The sequence below is a fragment of the Indicator indicator genome, chromosome 1 (genome assembly GCF_027791375.1).
Source record: "Indicator indicator isolate 239-I01 chromosome 1, UM_Iind_1.1, whole genome shotgun sequence".
Lineage (NCBI taxonomy): Eukaryota > Metazoa > Chordata > Aves > Piciformes > Indicatoridae > Indicator > Indicator indicator.
Window position 1 is genome coordinate 77,512,528 of NC_072010.1, and position 17,523 is coordinate 77,530,050.

General features: G+C 34.9%; 1 protein-coding gene across 3 annotated transcripts in view; it reads right to left on the bottom strand.

The window, feature by feature from the left end:
• The window catches only part of NLGN4X (neuroligin 4 X-linked), a 112,908-nt gene extending 95,624 nt beyond the window's left edge, over positions 1-17,284 (bottom strand). For 2 of the 3 annotated variants that reach the window (XM_054399285.1, XM_054399275.1), the window contains exon 1: positions 16,813-17,284. In XM_054399285.1, coding sequence (XP_054255260.1) covers positions 16,813-17,284 — 472 coding nt within the window. Of the gene's footprint in view, positions 1-9,035; positions 9,047-16,812 lie in introns of all 3 variants that reach the window. The other variant, XM_054399293.1, reaches the window with a different exon arrangement.
• Between the last annotated feature and the right edge of the window lie 239 nt (positions 17,285-17,523).

Genomic DNA, 17,523 nt, shown 5'->3' on the forward strand with positions numbered 1-17,523 from the left:
TGAAATACTCTTTCTGGTAAGCTAATCAGATTGCATCCTTTAAATTTTTTGCCATGAAGAACTGGTTTTGGCTCTTAAGTAGCCCTTTCTGCATTCTTCAGCCTTACACAATTTTTAAAAACATGAGCTCTGTCAGCCTATGAAAAAATACACTAGGAATGAAAATACCAACTGAGACAAATGCTATTGTAGTACACAATAAATACTAAAATAATGATGAGTAAAAATCTCAAGGAATTGTCAGGGTTGGAAAGGACCCCAAGGATCATCTAGTTCCAACCCTCCTGCCATAGGCAGGGAGACCCTCTACTTCTTCCTAACATATAATCTAAATCCACCCTCCTCTAGCTTGGATCCATTCCCCCTAGTCCTATCAGTACCAAACACCCTAAAAAGTTCCTCACCAGCTTTCTCGTATGTCCCCTTCAGATATTGGAAGGCCAATAATGTTTAAAAAAATGCAAGCAGATGTAACAGTATATGAAACTGGAACACAAAACTGCCAAGTCTACTAAATACTAATTATTGTAATTTAGCAGTAATTGGCAATGTATACCTATCTGGAGTTTCTTCTATGTATCATGAAGCTAAATTTAGACCTCCTGTTGCCAACAAAATAGGTCAGTACCAGCATTAGATGGTCTATGGTTGTTAAAGCAGAAAATAATTGGGGGGACTAGTAAAATGTGACATTTTATTCATACCCAAACACAGGAAATTGAAGAGTTCATGAAAAAAAATCACAGAATAAATTAAATTACAGAAAAGCTTTCCTAAATGCCAGCTAAACTGCCATACAACTTAAATGCTGTCCTACAGACTTTGAGGGCTGTTAGTCTGCTAATTTAAAAGGTTTCAACCTATTTATTGTTAATGAGTGTGCTATGCTGACAGCTCTCAAGACAGAAATAGTCTATTCATCTACAGGACGAGTATACCAAAGGAACATAACCATGACTGTACTGAGTCAGATCAACGAATAGAGCTCCTTTTGTATAGTGGAGATTTTTGAAACACTAAAATGACACTAGCATTTTATTCCCAAATACTTCCAGTTACTTAGATGTCCATGGTTGAAGAAACTGAGAAGAAATAAAGAAAAACTAAAGTAATTAATATTAAATAAAGAAGTTATCTCTTTTGTAAGGACAGAAGTATGTGTTTCTTTAGCAGTCCAGTGGAAGCTCAGGGATGACCACATTGCTGTCTACAACTACCTGAAGGGAGGTTGTAGCCAGGAGGGGGTTGGTCTCTTCTCCCAGGCAACCAGCACCAGAACAAGAGGACACAGTCTCAAGGTGCACCAGGAGAGGTTTAGGCTGGAGGTGAGGAGAAAGTTCTTCACAGAGAGAGTTGTTAGACGTTGGAATGTGCTACCCAGGGAGGTGGTGGAGTCATCATCCCTGAAGGTGTTCAAGAGGGGACTGGACATGGCACTTGGTGACATGGTTTAGTGGTCATGAGGTCTTGGGTGACAGGTTGGACTTTGATGATCCTTGAGGTCTTTTCCAACCTTATTGATTCTCTGATTCTGTGATTCTGTGAAATCTTGAACATTTTGGCTGATATAGAAACTTCCAGTGAATGCTGTGTTGTAATTGTGCTCTAGGTACGTAAGAAATTACAAGTGATGATAAGAAACCCTGCAAAGTCTTTTTTTTTTTTTTTTTCTTTTTTTTCAACACAAACATCTATCTGGACTGTTAGAAATGGTAAAGAAAAGCACAAATAGTTGGCTGCTGATGTGCACAGATTGGCAGGCAGCTATCGTGTACAACAAAGCACAGCACACGTTTTCAAATGCTGCAATCAGAAATACTGGAAAAGGAATTGAAAATACAAGTCCACAAGTTAGCAAGGATGTAAAAAAAGTTTTTTGAACCTCCATAAATTAATGATGTTTCTATAAGAAATGTCATACAATTTATCAATGAAGGAAAACAAATTAAAAATTGAGTACATCCTGGGTAATGTCACAGTTGGAGAAGAATGAGAATGAAAAAATCAAGAGACAGCATATGTAAGATACTTAAGACTGCAGAACATGAGAAGTTTCTAATTACCTGGGCAATAAACTCTCTTTAATAACTACAAAATTAATATATTCAAATGCAAATGGAAATTACTCCCTTGAACCACTCAGATTTCACAAATCAGAGTAATTATAATCTTTTCTGAGATGGAAATCTCTCATTAGTCTTTAAAAGGGATCAGGTTGCACTTTCAACTAAAACATTTAATCTCAGATTATTAATGAATGAATTAGGTAAAAAAGAAATTTGGCAAAAGTAATAAATTTTATCTATATTTTTGTGTATGTGTAGATATATACAAACACATATATGTAAATAGACATACTTGGTATATATTAAGATACCACGAATTTGCTTTATACAAAAGCCCATTTTAACTGCTCTTGAAATCAATAAATTTAAGATAAAAGAAAATCCTGCCTGGACCTCATTTTCACTTATTGCAACATAATTAAACTTCTAAGATATGACACAAATATTTTATGAGTCAATGTTGTGCTATCATACAGCTTGCTCCAAAAATAGCCTCTGTGCATATAGAACCCTGAAGAAACCTCTCAACATCATCATAGCACAGATTCAGACTTTTCTAGAACATGCAAATGCACTTATGATTAAACAGAGTACTACCTTTGGCCTACAGTAAATGCTGAAAAGAAGAACTGCCAAATATGCTTAGTCAAACCTGAGAATAAAAGTCCAAAAAGGAGAAAATGAGAAGCTAAGAGCTGACATAGGAAACTACCTTATTTGGAGAGAAAGAAGAAGATAGACATAATAAAGAAATAGTAAATCATAGAATCACAGAATTGTCAGGGTTGGAAGAAATTGCAAGAATCATCTAGTTTCAACCCCCCCTGCCACAGGCAGGGACACTGTGCTGGTTTGAGACCAGACACTTTCCATTAGATCAGGTTGCCCAGAGCCACATCCAGCCTGGCCTTAAAAATTCCCGGGGATAAGGCTTCTACCACCTCTCCAAGCAACCTGTTCCAGTGTCTCACAAACCTTATGGTGAAGAACTTCTTCCTAACACCTAATCTAAATCTACCCTCCTCTAGCTTGGATCCATTCTCCCTAGTCCTGTCACTATCTGACACCCTAAAAAGTCCCTCCCCAGCTTTCTTGTAGGCCCTCTTCAGATACTGGAAGGCCACTATAAGGGCTCCTCAGAATCTTCTCCAGACTGAACGACCCTAAGATGAAGATGTTGTGCAATTTAACAAAACAAAATAAAACAAAACAACCAAACCAACCAAACCAAACCAACAACAAACCAACTAGAAAAGGTCAAAAAGAAATGCCTGTATCCCATCCCAATTTCTTTTAACTATTCATGTTTTGATAGCAGTACTATTTTCTTTGCCAGCGTAGATTGACCTTGCAATGGCCCAGTCTCACCAGAAGGGATGAACAATATTCTCTGTGTACTCTTTGCCCTGGTAGGAGTTCAGGCCAGGCTTTCCAATGAATGTAAAAGTTATTGACATTTTCAAGGTCATTGCTGCTTGCTCCTTCAGCAACCTTGTCTAGCAAATCAGTCCTGCCTAGTGAGGTCCAAATTAGAGAAATGTATTGTTATGATCATTTCCTAACTGCTAGCAGTTCTCCACTTTGCTGGAGCTTTGGATTGCTCCCCAAAGGTACTTAGCTTTCTCCACCATTAAGCCCAAGTATTTAACTGAGGCACATTGCATGACTTGGCTGCTATTAGATATCACTTTAATGGGTGTTCTGACAGCAGATTGGGCAAGATTCAGCTTGCTGTCTGCTGAATTTTAGAAAACAAATGCAGTGCTTCTATTAATCTAACATAGCATACAAGTCCTCTCTAAAATTGTAATGGCTGTGCTCCAATAGAAGTTTTCCTTTCAAAGGAGAGTTGAGAGGTCTAACAGATTCCTTAAAGAAATTTCCTTCAAGCTCAAACACTGACAGCCCTCTTCAGAGAATAAAGGAACACTTTTTTTTCTTACTTATTTCTGTGGCAAACAACTTTACCTATGAAATGTAACTATTCAGCAAAAATATAGTTCGTCCTTAACTCTCTTACCTGAGAGCTTACCTATGCTACTGTACTACACAGTAGGAAGTACTGAAGTGTACTGTAAATTACCAGCACATACAGTTAATTTTGCAGGAAGTATCAATCAAATATGAAAGCAATTGACAAAGTACTTACCAAGCAAACAGGTTAGTGATTTGTCATTGTTCATGAAAAATTCACAATTCTTGGTTGTAGTTAAGCCAACATATTTTTCAAAAACAATACATTAGGCTCTCACAACTATTTCTTCATAAACTTCAGGCAACATAGTGGCATCAGGACTGCACAAGTATGTAATTCTTTGTGTTGCTAAAAAAGTGCTAATAAATGCTGGTCTCAAAATTTTCACAAAGACCATAATGAATCACAAGTGTAATCTATCCGTATTGTTCAAAATTCATATTATTTACAAGGAAACATAACATTTTGTTAATTAACTTAATCAATATGTCCTGTAGGAGTGGGAACAATCACCCTTTTTTTATGCTGATGAACATACAAGGTTGATGAAACAGAACTGTTTTGTTCTGTTTCAACTGAATTTCCTATTACCTTCAGATACAACTAGGATAAAATTACAAATTACATATTCATATGTCATTTTGATTACCAGACCTGGCACATTTAAATTCCCAGGATGTGAAACATTACCATTAAAACACATTAGACAAACTGTGAATGTTCATAGAATGTGTACCTTAAACTCACAACAAATATAGGATAAAATGCAATAGCTTAAGCATCCTTCATAAATGTTCTTTACATCTAGGTTAAAATTCAGGGCATTTATGATAGACTAAGAATGTGCATATAGTCAGTTCAGTAGCTATCTCTTCTACTGCCACAGCACCGTCATGTCTGAACTCTTCATTCTTTCTTAATTGTGGGAAAAATAGAGCAATGCACCTGCCAGTGGAGAGGGAACACGCCTGCCATGGAATCATTTAGACTTCTGAATCAAATCAAGGTTATAGAAAAGGTTACCATTCATGGATCAGAGAAAATAAGCTAGAGAATACACAACCAAGTGCTGTATTAAGGAAATGGGAACCAACAAAAGGTGTGGCATTTTCTAGAACCTCTTGGGTTAGGTAAAAAACGTTTTCTAGTTCTACACAAAGTGGGCTGCAAGTAAAAAGAATACAATGTCTTTAAAGATTTAAGCTCTGAAAACAAAAGTAGTTGGTTGCTCCCTGGAAGCTTTGTTCAACAGCCACAAGTGAAGAGTCAGCATAGGTTAGGGTTTTGGTCTACGCTAATTGAAAAGGGCACTGAACAAGTTCTGTGCATAAAGAATTCATCTGGTGGTACCAGAGTGCTGGACCCAGCATACAAGAACGTATTCCAATGGTTGGAAAAGACCACTAAGATCATCAAGTTCAACAGTTGATCTAACACTACCATGGCCAATAATACATGTCCTGAAGTGCCATGTCCACACATCTCTTGAACACCTTCAGGGACAATGACTCCAACACCTCCCTGGGTAACCTATTACAATGCTTGACCACTTTCCATAAGGAAATTTTTTGCAACATTCAATCTAAACCTCTCCTGGCACTGTTTCAGGCCATTTTCTCTTGGCCTGTCACCTGATACTAGAGAGAAGAGACCAAACATCTCCTCACAACAACCTCCTCTCCAGGACGTCTAGTCTGAGGAAAGTGTTTATGATTCATGAGAAGTATTCATTTCAGAATCATCCACAAGGATTATGACAACTAGGCACCAGCTGGCAGATCTTCTAGAACAAGCACTTTATATTGTACTCAGGAGTAATTTTGTTATTAGTTAAGGGATAATGAAGAAAATACAGAGCTCACAGAAACATTCCAAATCATTGTTGCATCTGCAAACATTGTACTTTATTCCAAAATCCTTTTCTGACTGCATGCTTTTGGTAAGCTTTATGAAAGAAACCTAGTACCTATGCATCATAACAGTAACAGCTTTTTTACATTCATCAGTAATTTATCTGATCCCTTCTGAGTTTAAATACATTACACTGGCAGATTTTATGCCTTACTCAGTCACTAAGTATTTCTCATTTTTCAGTATTTGAATGCCTTAGGATCCTCTTCTGGGATAAGTCTTTTATCTCCTTGGATGTCTTTTATCTTTTGGAAAAATTGTGCCATGTAATTTCTTCCTCTACTTTGTGAAGACTGAATGTAAAGAATTAAATGTAAATTTGATAGCAAGACATCACTATTCTATCATGACATGAGTCAGATCATCTTTTAGGTACTCTAGTTTTAAACCTATTTATTGAATACTTTAAAATCATCATGGTAAAATGGTTCTTAAATATGTTGCACTTTGGACCTTCCATAGTTTTGCTTAGACATTACAATACAATGCAATGATATGCAAAGTGCTGCCAATAAACATGTCCCAGAGGGGAGTGAGGAAAGTAGAAAAATCTACACACAAAGAAAAGCAACATGGCATTCTTTTAGGTTGCAAGTATATAGGAAGTAACGTTTATCACCTAGAGGCATTTTCTTCTTACAGTTGTTTCTAACTCTAATCATAAAAATCGATATGATCCTCATTTTCACAATGGACCACCAAGGCACAAAGGCAGCATATAGCCTGTCTCACATCTCTCTGTTAGAAATGCCCTTAGACCATTTCAGTCCCAATGTATCTAAGCAATATAATTTTTTTTTGGTAGGATAATTTTCTACTAAAAAAGGAAAAGAAAAAGGCAATTCTGCTTCACATCTCCATATTAAACAAGAAATTTATAATAAATCTATACAAGACATGTTTGTGGTTCCAAGTATTGCTTGCAAAAGAAATAAGAAAGTCACAAAACATGAAAAAGAAGAAAAAAAGAGAAAGGTTACTTTTACTAAAATATTCATGAAGAGAAACACCCTTTAAACGTGCTCCATTTATAATGCAAAAATAACTATGTTATCATTTCTGTTGAGGTAAAGTGGGAAAAAACCTAATACATCGAACATCGAAGCAAATTCAAAAGCTATTCATTTGGATTTCCAAAGAAGCCAGTTAAATCCCAAGATTAAGCCATCTTGATTTACTGTGTTAGATACACAAGACATGCGTGTTAAAGCAGCATGCATTTAGCATTTTGACACAATACTAAGAAATAACACATCCGGAAGCAGCACTTACAGATAGCATAAACTATTAATTTAATAATATTTTAAATACAAGAAATATGCTAGTGCCTTCTAAGCTTACTAATAACTTCATTTATTTAAGAATAATAGAAAATTATCTTAGGTGTTACAGGCCTCACTTTCAAATACGCTAAAAACTGAAAATGACTGGTTGAACTTAAGATAAGTTACATAATGGAGATCTTTCACTACATTGATTTTATTATATTCACTTCTAAAGTGAGGAGAGGTATTTGCTTATAACAGGAGCAAAGGTATGGTGGTAAATTCAGTAATAACAAGTGTTTGCAACGAATCGTGAAACTGGGTAAAAGGAAAAGAGATATGGCTTGAACATCCCTCAGCAGTTTATTGTGAAAATAGCTACAGTTCCGAATAAAAATGTAGCTGTTCAATCCAACTACTCTGGTTTAGTTCCGGGAATCAGACTGAAAAGCATTATAAATAATCCCTTGGTAATGAAAATAAAGAATAAACCATCCAGCACAATTCTTAGAAACTTTCCCATTTTTTTTAAGTTCATGTTGCTCCTTTTATTTGTATTAAGTCCTTTCTTCAATCTGTTTCCATTAAAATATTCCCACTGATAGACTGTCATACTAAGCTGCTCTTTTCTGTATGATGTTTATGTCATTTTCTTTGACTTTAAATACATTTTGAGGTAATTGCTAGTGACAAAGCAAAGGAATTATTTCACATGGATAGTTTTACACATCATCATAGCAAACATCAGATTTGATTCAACTTCGAAGGACACACCTTAGACATCAAATTCAATTCAGCCTATTGCACTTATGAGAGCAATATTCCCTGAAGGCAGTGCAAGATCTGTTGTTTCGATAGAGGGAGTCCTGATGAGGAAAGTATATTAAATTATCAGTACCATAAATGTATCAGTCTTTCTGAATCCAGGAATCAAGGTATCTTGGAGGAGAAGCCTTCTAAAATGTGTGTAATTTGGCACTTTGGATGACTTAATATAGCTTAGTTATACTGTTAATTCCAATATGCATCTCATCTAAACCTTCATTATTTCCTAGTTATAAATTAGTTTCCTGTAAATTTGTCAAGTGCAAGTGATTGTTTTCCTTGGGTAGTTTTTATTTCATAAAATAATTCCTCAGTCAAAAAAATAATTTTAAAAAGAATAGAACCAACTCTGGCAATGTTACTAATTTTCAGCTTGGGAAAGATGCATGGGAACCCTTCCTAACTTCCTAAAGAGCATAAACCAGCACCTGTTTCCATGCTTTATTACTGTATTCACAGGCATCATTTGTGTCACTCAAAACGACGTTGGGAGTGAAAAAAATTAGTTTGCTGGTACCTTGCGCTCCCTCTTCTGGCCGCGTGAAGCATGAAGATCCAGTGACAACAAAACCATTGGGGCAGCATTACAAATAGAGAATTCTTATTTGAAATTTCCTAGCTACAGTAAATATAGCACATGAATGATAACTTGATGACAATTTGTTTGTAAGAGGATTAAATGTATATATGTGGGTTGGATTTTCATTTGCCCTACTGCATATTTAATAAATCAGACAATGTATCCGTGTTCTCCAGATATGACGGCTTGTAAACGTTACCAGTGATTAACCGGATAGTCATTTGAGTCAGCACAAAGTAATTTCTCTCCATTAGACTGAATATGTCACACCCTGTCAATTGAAAATCCATTTAACACCAACTCAGCAATAACAAGCATTTTGGAACAAGGCACCAGAAATTCTATTTAAGACTAAAACTCCATAACTATAGTGTAGGAATTGGCTTAGGATTGCAAGTAAAATTCTTCTTCACTGTAAGTTTGCCTACAGCAAGAACCGTAAAAGACAAATTTTCCTTTCCATTTCTGTAATGGATTTTTAATACATCAGCACCAGATAGCTATAAGCATTAGTTCATTTTCATGGTTTTACAATAATTATTTCTTTTTGTTTATCTCTTCGGTTACCGGGAGGGAAGTCCAGATTAGAAAAGCTTTAAATACTAAGACTCTAAGTTTACCCTTATTTCCTGAGATGATGATAATATCACAAGCACAAATGAAATATGCTATCTTTATCATTTTTTTTTCTATTTGGATAACAACTAATACATTCAACTAATATTATCACAAAATGTGAGCATGCATAATTGATTATATGCCATTCTGAGAATTTCATCTGGAATCATAAGCACTGACATAAAGACTTGAATTCAGGAGATATTCTTTCACTTAAAAAAATATGACAAACCAAAATATTGTGCAAAACAGTTCTGTTCAGAAAAAATTTTTACCTTTGTTTCCATTTTCATTAGTTTTGTCAAAAATTCTGAGAAGCAAATGATGACCATTTGCTTCATTTCAAATTTGTGCTAATTTATTTTTTAAGTACCTCAACATTTCTACAACAGAATTGCAAATCTGATTGGATCACACACTACCTAGGACTATCACACTGATGTGGGGACAATTGCTTTAAGTAGTTCTATAGACGTGGACTGATTTACCGGCTTTGTGTGTTGAGCTACTCAGCAAGTGGCAGTTTTGTCTGAAGCTGCTATTAATAATGTGCCAAGTAAGGGAAATGAAACCAAAATTGAATGAAAGCATACAAATAACTTTAAAAACTTTCTGAGCTATATGAAAAAAAAAAAACCAACAAAACAAACCACACACACACACAAAAACCCAACCACACAAACAAAAAACTCCAACAACAAAAACCCACCATACCTGAAGATGAGATCACAAAGCTTTAATAGGAAATCAAAGCTAACACAAATGTTGTAACCATGACACTGATAAGAGCCAAGCATATGCACACTATTCACTACTCAATTCTGGTAAGGACCCACAGCACTGCCCTAGAACAGAGGCACTGCCATTAGGGTAAGTAGGTATCACGTTGATTTGTGTTTTGTGAGAATGCAAGACACATGGTGAAAAGCACATACAGACATGTTTTGCTTGTGCAGAGGAAAGCTACGTTAAACCAGAACAAAAAACTAAACAAAACAAAAAAATCAAGCACCAAAACACCCTGAAGAGATAACTAGGAGTCAATGGGCTGAATTAAATAAATTTTCCTATCTGATCTGCCTTGTGACCCGCATGACTAAAGACTTTCTTTTGCGTCACAGAACCAAATGGTACAGCCTATACAACTCCAAAGGAACTCTTCTTTGACTAAAAGGATAATAACATTAATTTGTCTTTGCAGAAGGAACATTAATTCATCATGTTTTAAAGAACATTCCTCACATTCTAACAGCTTTTTCAATATCAGGCAATGATGAGACTCTAGGAAACTGTGCCAAAAATCCTGTTCAGATTGGATAATATCAAATTGAATGCTGAGCCTTCTCACTAGGCTTCACTGCATCTGAAGTCCTGAAAAGGCCATTTGGGTGCAATCCTGTAAAGTGCCGGTGGAATGGGCAACTCCTGGAGGGAAGGATAGCATTTTGAAATCAGTGACTAGACCTGAATTTAGCTCTAAGAATTTAAGAACTTTATTTCATCTAGATTAAGAGTCCCGGTCTTTGGTGTCAGAAGGTATTTGTGGCTGTTAAAAGCAAGTACGTAAATCAAGGGCCTGGATTACCCACAGCTTTATCCTGGCAGGCAGAGGATAGTCAGACATATGCCTTCTTCCTTCTCACAGATGCTACAATATTTCTGGATTAGAAGGAGGGGATACATCGGACTTTAACAGTGAAGAATTGACTTGAGGTGCACTCACACAATGGGGAGTTTCACACTGGATAGTGATTTCATATCTGATGCTAAAAAGTTTATGTTCAAATGGGATTACATACAGTAATTCTGAAGTGATCATTTTGTTTTCTACTATCAATCCCTCTCACTTTGGGAAGTGATAAAAGTATTTTACAAAAGTTATTGTGTTATAATTTTTGCACAGTATAAATTGAAATGCATTGCAATAAAAAGATAACTTTAATAATTTGAATTTTTCTGAAGAAAACAAAGAATCAACTGAAAGGATGAGGGTAAAATAAACCAGCCATTGTCAAAAACTGTGACAATCTTGAAACTGAAAACAAATTTGCTAAGATTCTGTTTGGTCTCAGAAAATCATTATTTGTAGTATGAAACGATCATGTTCAAACATCTATTAGAAAATCATGCCTAAATATGTCTTTAAAAAGATTTAAAATATTCTTTAATAATATAACTACACTTAATTTGCTTTTTAAACATACTTCTGAAAACAGAATTATCTATGTTCTTATAATTGACTGAAAAAAAGCATATAATAAACATCTTGAGGAAGAATCAAAACTATAAACTGACAGACAAGAAATATTTGATACTTAATCCTGTATTTGATTTCTGAAGTAGCTACTAAGATTTACAAAAGTAATAAAGAAATAACAGAATAATTATAATTTTGAAATTATCTGGTAGATGTCAGCTACACATTTACTGAAACTTCAAACTACCCCCAGTTTAGGAGAATCTACTATACAGAAATTCAGGCTTGTTTGGAAAATAAAAGTTACTATTACTATTACCACCTACTAATAATTCAACAAAAATAATTTTGTACAATATTGTATCTATCTTGTACACCATGTTACAATTTTTATTTATGGACCCTTAACTCTCATATTAATAACAAAGTCATTGAATAGCTTATCTTTTTTATTCCACACTGACAAATAAGTGTAAAGATGAGACCCATCTTTTTTCTCCCCTCTCTTGCAAAAAATGGTAAAAAAACAAAAAAGGTGGCTTTATAGCTGTAATAAAAAGACTTTTTCCAAGCTGCACAGACAGTAATTCAACAGCAAGGAGACAAGGCGAAGACTGCAAACAGTTACATACTAAGCAGTTATTTGACTGAAATGAAAAAGGGGCAACAGTATGCAAGCTACAGAAACCACCTAAGGCACATCATCTATTTCAGCTTTGTTCAAGTTTTAAATGTATTTACTTATTAGTCAAATAGACACAGTGTCTAAAGAAGCAGAGCCCTTTCCTTCACATAATCAGAGAGGAACATTGTTTATCTCTTTGCTGTTGCCCAGGAATTTTCCTTCCTGGTAGCTCACAGTTAAATATGCCACTAATCCTGGACGTTATTTTCAGTTTCCCTAATCTCATAAAAATTATGACCTACCCATTCAGCCTTAATAAGTATCATGGCCTGCCACCTTTTTTTGTCACTTTGTCGGTATTTGTTATGATGTAAATGAGACAAAAGCTTACAGCACATTTTTAGGGAGTAAATCTCTGAAGATGCTGAATGCTTCATTAGTTAATCCCTCACAAATATATAGTGGTTGAGTAACTACCCATTTCTGTAAAATGTCTATAAAACGTACCTTCTGTCAATATACCAAAATACATAAAGTATATACACTTAAAACTGATCATGCAAAGACAATAAAAATTAATCTTATTTTATTTTATTTTTCTGGTTTGATCTGATCACAGCAGGTTTTAAACAAACAAATCAAACAATCAAACAAAAAAGATTTATCCTTTTGTTCACTGGGGTTTTTGGTTGGTTTGTTTGGGGTTTTTTGTATTTTTTTCCACCTCTCCTTGCAACTAATGCAATTTTAAAGTTTAGCAAGAAAGAAAGCCAAATTAAGGGTCTTTTCTGTTTGTTTTTTTTTTTCCCCAGTTAGGCTGAACCTTCTTCATCATCCACAGATACAAATGATAAAGGCCAGGGATTAAGCACAGCCGATTAACAGCCTGCGTCCTCTTCAGTGCAGCATTTCCAGTGTAGATAAACCCATATTCAGACTGAAGTTATAATAAACAGACTGTCCTCAATATCATTTCCCTAGATGACCTCCTCAAAACTGACATTCAAGTATTCTCATGGAAAATTACAGTTAATAGCAACTGGGAAGGCAGTCAAGCCAATATATACCGACACAAATGATTCTAACGATCAAGCCAAATGATTAGAAAGCAAGTGGGATAAATTATAATTTTACTACAAATATTTTATTCAGTTCAGTTCAGAATAGTTTCTTGTGATCATAAGTTTGACATATAAAATAAAAGCAGTCTGCTAAATTTTATCTTTATTTCTTGTACTATGAATCTTTAAAATGAATGTGTTGTTATTTATACTTATTATGACAAAAAAAAAAAAAACTGAGGGCATGTAGTGGTTGCAATTCTTTCTTTTCCAAAGGCAAACACTGAAATTCTCCAGCTACCCTAAATTCTCTGAAATACAAGTTACTCTATGGAAAGTGTCAGTACAAACCATTTGTCCAGCAAAAGAATAGAAAAACCACATGGAAAGAACTGGAAAATATTTTGTGAAGTGCTGTGATTTCTATCATAAATAACATTTCCATCTAAAATGAAAAACAAACAAACAAAAACCCACAACCAACCAAAAAACCAAACCAAACCAAATAACAGAAAAAAATGAACAACAAAAAAATGCCCACCTTACAGCAAAGATATTTTTTGCTTTATAAACATGGAAAATTTGGATTGGATTCTGCCACTGTTTGACATTAGAAATCCAGAATGAAAAGAAAGGCTATGGTTAATCCAGATGTAAACTGTGTAACAGAGTAGTTTAACTTCTTTACCTAGATGTTCCAATTAATTTAAGAAATTCTAGAATTTTATGGCATTTAATTTCAGTACACATGAAGCAGCAACATATCAAACTATTTTTATTAGAAATAACTACCTACTCCGTTAAAGGAATTCTACTCTTATTTCCATTAGTTCCTACTGGCAAAATTCCAAAACAGCAATAAGGAATTCTTCAATTCCTTATTCCATGTACATGACCAAAATTTGGTTCCCTTTGATCAAACCATGCAAGTAGTAAGAAATATGTCATGCTGTGTAGTGCAAAAAGAACCCCAAAACCACTACAAAACCCCCAAAACAAAGAAACAAACAAAAAAACCAAAAAGAAGAACCAAACACACAAAACCAAACAACAAAACCCAAACAGTAATGACAAAAAAAAACCCACAAACAAAATACCACACACCAAAAGCTGCATTTTGATTAGTTATTCACTAGAATTAGCACTGCATGTGTCCACAGTTCTGTTAATTCATTAGAGCTGTTCATCAATTCACTTCACCAAAGTTTATGTTTTCTTTGGTTTAGTTGTTTTTTGTTTTTTTTAAGATAGAATGAAATTATTCAGATTAATTTGGTTTGGATGATTCCATTCACATTTTATTCACAACACACAACAATTTGAAAACTCTTTTAAACAAATCAGTAATTGAGAAAATTGAAAAATAGGAATTTAACTCAAAGTCATTCACTTGGAGATTTTATTTCAAAAAATAATTTCTGTAGCTATAATAATGTAGTTTATTTTTGCCAACTAAGACTCATATAATGAAGTATAATGTGTTTAATCAAGTTGTATAGAATATAATTTAAGGCTATTTATGTTTAGTGTGATTTGGAGATACACTAACTTAGGAGATGTGGTTCTCCTTAATCATCTTTACAGGCAGAAGGATGCATAATTTACTCAACAAAAAAATCCACACTGTGTTATCTTTAACTAGTGATACAATATATAGCATACAATTAAAACACCACATACTCCCATTTATTAAGTTCCTTGTTTCCCACTGGAACCTGTTCAAAATGCTTGTAATTTTGTACAGCAACAGTTTTGCCGTCAGCTCATTGCCAACTTCGTCTCTCATTATTCAGCTATACACTCTTTTCTGCATAGGCATGTATTTTAAAGAGGATATATGAAATAAAGTAATTTCCATTGACATGTCTACAACAGGTAAAATAAGACTTATCAGTCCTTTCTATGTTAAATCTAACATTAGGCATTACATGCACAATGAGAACTTTTATAAATTGTTTGTCATTGCACACACAGCATTTTATTATTATCCATTTGATATCAAATATTCTTTTCCTAAACATTTGTGTGTATTTTTCCATGTTTAATTTCCTATCTTCCTTAATTAATGGATAAAACTTCCTATTACTAGATTGGAGGATTATATTAATTTATTAACATTGGGCTTTAAAAAAGGACTGAGCAGAGTTGATACTCCTTCAGTGAGAACAAATAAAATCTTAAGCTGAAATACTTTCTTCAGGTCTGCTTACCCTAGTGACTAATTAAAAGCTGCAGGATAAAATCCAGAACATTAAAAAAAAAAAGTCTGAAAGAATAAACTATGTCATTATCCAAGGAATGAAATGCAGGGCAATGAAACTGGAAGAGGGAAAAAACTGAATGGAATGACTTGCTCCTTTATCTACACGCATGCAGACACATACGCATGCGCACACAGAGGCCCTAAATACACATTTTTTTCCTTCAGAGCACTTTTCTTTAAGCAGCTTGGTAGTATTTATGTTTGCAGAGCTTCCAGTATTCCTAAGCCCTACCCATTTATTTTTAGCTTTCAAGTTTATGCTTCAGTTGATGAGACCAGGAAAAGAAGGTGGTACGTTTATTGCTGGCAAATAGCTTGGAAATTCTGAGTAAAGAAGCAAATGAAGGCAGAAGGATTATAATAATCAAAGTACAAAATTTGCATATTTAGACTATGGTTACTGAGAAATCACAATGCCTTGGTTATGCAAATTAAACCCTCAGATAAAGTGAAGGGATTTGCATATCTGGGAGAAATCTGTCACGTTATGCATTGTTAACTACATTGTAAGAAGCTGAAAGAACTGGCTTTTAGCAGAATATTAAATATAATTGCCAGCAGAATTTTTTATTTCCTTGTGATATGGAACAAACTTAACTCATTTGGTACCTGACAAAAACAGCTTTTTGTGCCTGTAGGAAGCAATATCATTCAGAATGACAAAAAGATATACTCAGCATGCCATAACACTACAATTTTTAAGACTGAGATCATGAAAACATTCAAAGAGCTGTCTGTTACCAATTGTGTTCATCCTTTTTGTCTATAGAAGGTAGTTTAAAGTAGCCCTCTTGAGAAAGGGTTGCAGAAAATGGACGAAAGTTTAATGCCACTTGTTCACCACTGCATAATAAAATCATGTTTATTACACTTTAAAGTTATTGAATAAAGAAAAATAAGTTGGATTGAAAAATTCATAGGTAAAAATCCTGGGAAAAAGCTGCATACAGAAACACTAAACCAATTTTGTATTATCTATTAAAATCAACCAGAATTAACAATAGCTTCAGAGGGTTTATAATAGAGGAAAGAAAAAGAGGGGGGAATTCTCCTTTAAAAATTAGTATGTTGCAGTATTTGTACCATTCATAAAAAAATAAACATGTTACTTCTGGTAAATCTTTATTTTCCCTTTTGTTTATTGTGACTGATGCTCAGTGCTCAGCTTAGTTCACTGTAAAATTGTCTGGCTTACACACCTTCTGATTGCCTGCAAATGAAATCGCAGTTTGTTATTACACTGAAACATGAAAATACATGCAGCATGCTCAATCTATGAAGTATTACTTAAAATATGTGTTCAGAGGCACGACTTACAGCCACAGATAAAATATGGAGGAAACTGAGCAAAATGCTTTAAAGACCTGGCTGCTACATGTGTGCAGAATTTGTGGGTGCATTGAAGTGAGATTCTTAGAGTACTTACCATCCTCTGTGGGCACATAGATATTCAAATACAGACAGTCCTCATTTTGATCTTGAACATATGTCACCACAGTATCCAGATTGGCTGTAAACCAGACTGGCAGCATGTCGTTAAGCAATGACCTCTCATCCAGGTACTGCGGGCAGACAGCAGCAAACTGTGTAGCATTGCGGACACCCGTCCAAGATGATGGTGGTTCTGGGGGCTGAAATCGCCTTTCTCCAGTTGGAGGAGAGGCATAAGGAACACCCAGGTACTGCTCCACTGGACCAAGGATCTCATTAGGCAAAGGTGTTCTTAAACCACGTATTTTGCCATAATTCGTGGTAACAACTGGGTATTGTGCTTGGCCATCGATGAGAGTAAATCTTATAGCCAGTGCAGTTATCCACAGGAGGAAGTTAGAATTCAACATGACACACACTGGGGTGAAGATCAAAGGCAGCCATAGGAGTCCCATTGGTTTCGACATTATCTAAATCAACATCAGCAGGGCTCTTTTTTCCACAGCCAGAAGAAAATTAATCAGTCAAGGAGAATGAAAATCAGTAAAATTAAAAAGTAGTCAAAATGAGATAATGTGAGGGAAAACGTAACTTTGTTCAGGCAGTGAAAAAATCAAAAGTTCACATGTGGTAGGTGCCTCAGTTGACTGGCTGTAGACAAATCCCAATCTCAGAAGAAACAAAGGAGCGCTTGCCCCTAATGCCC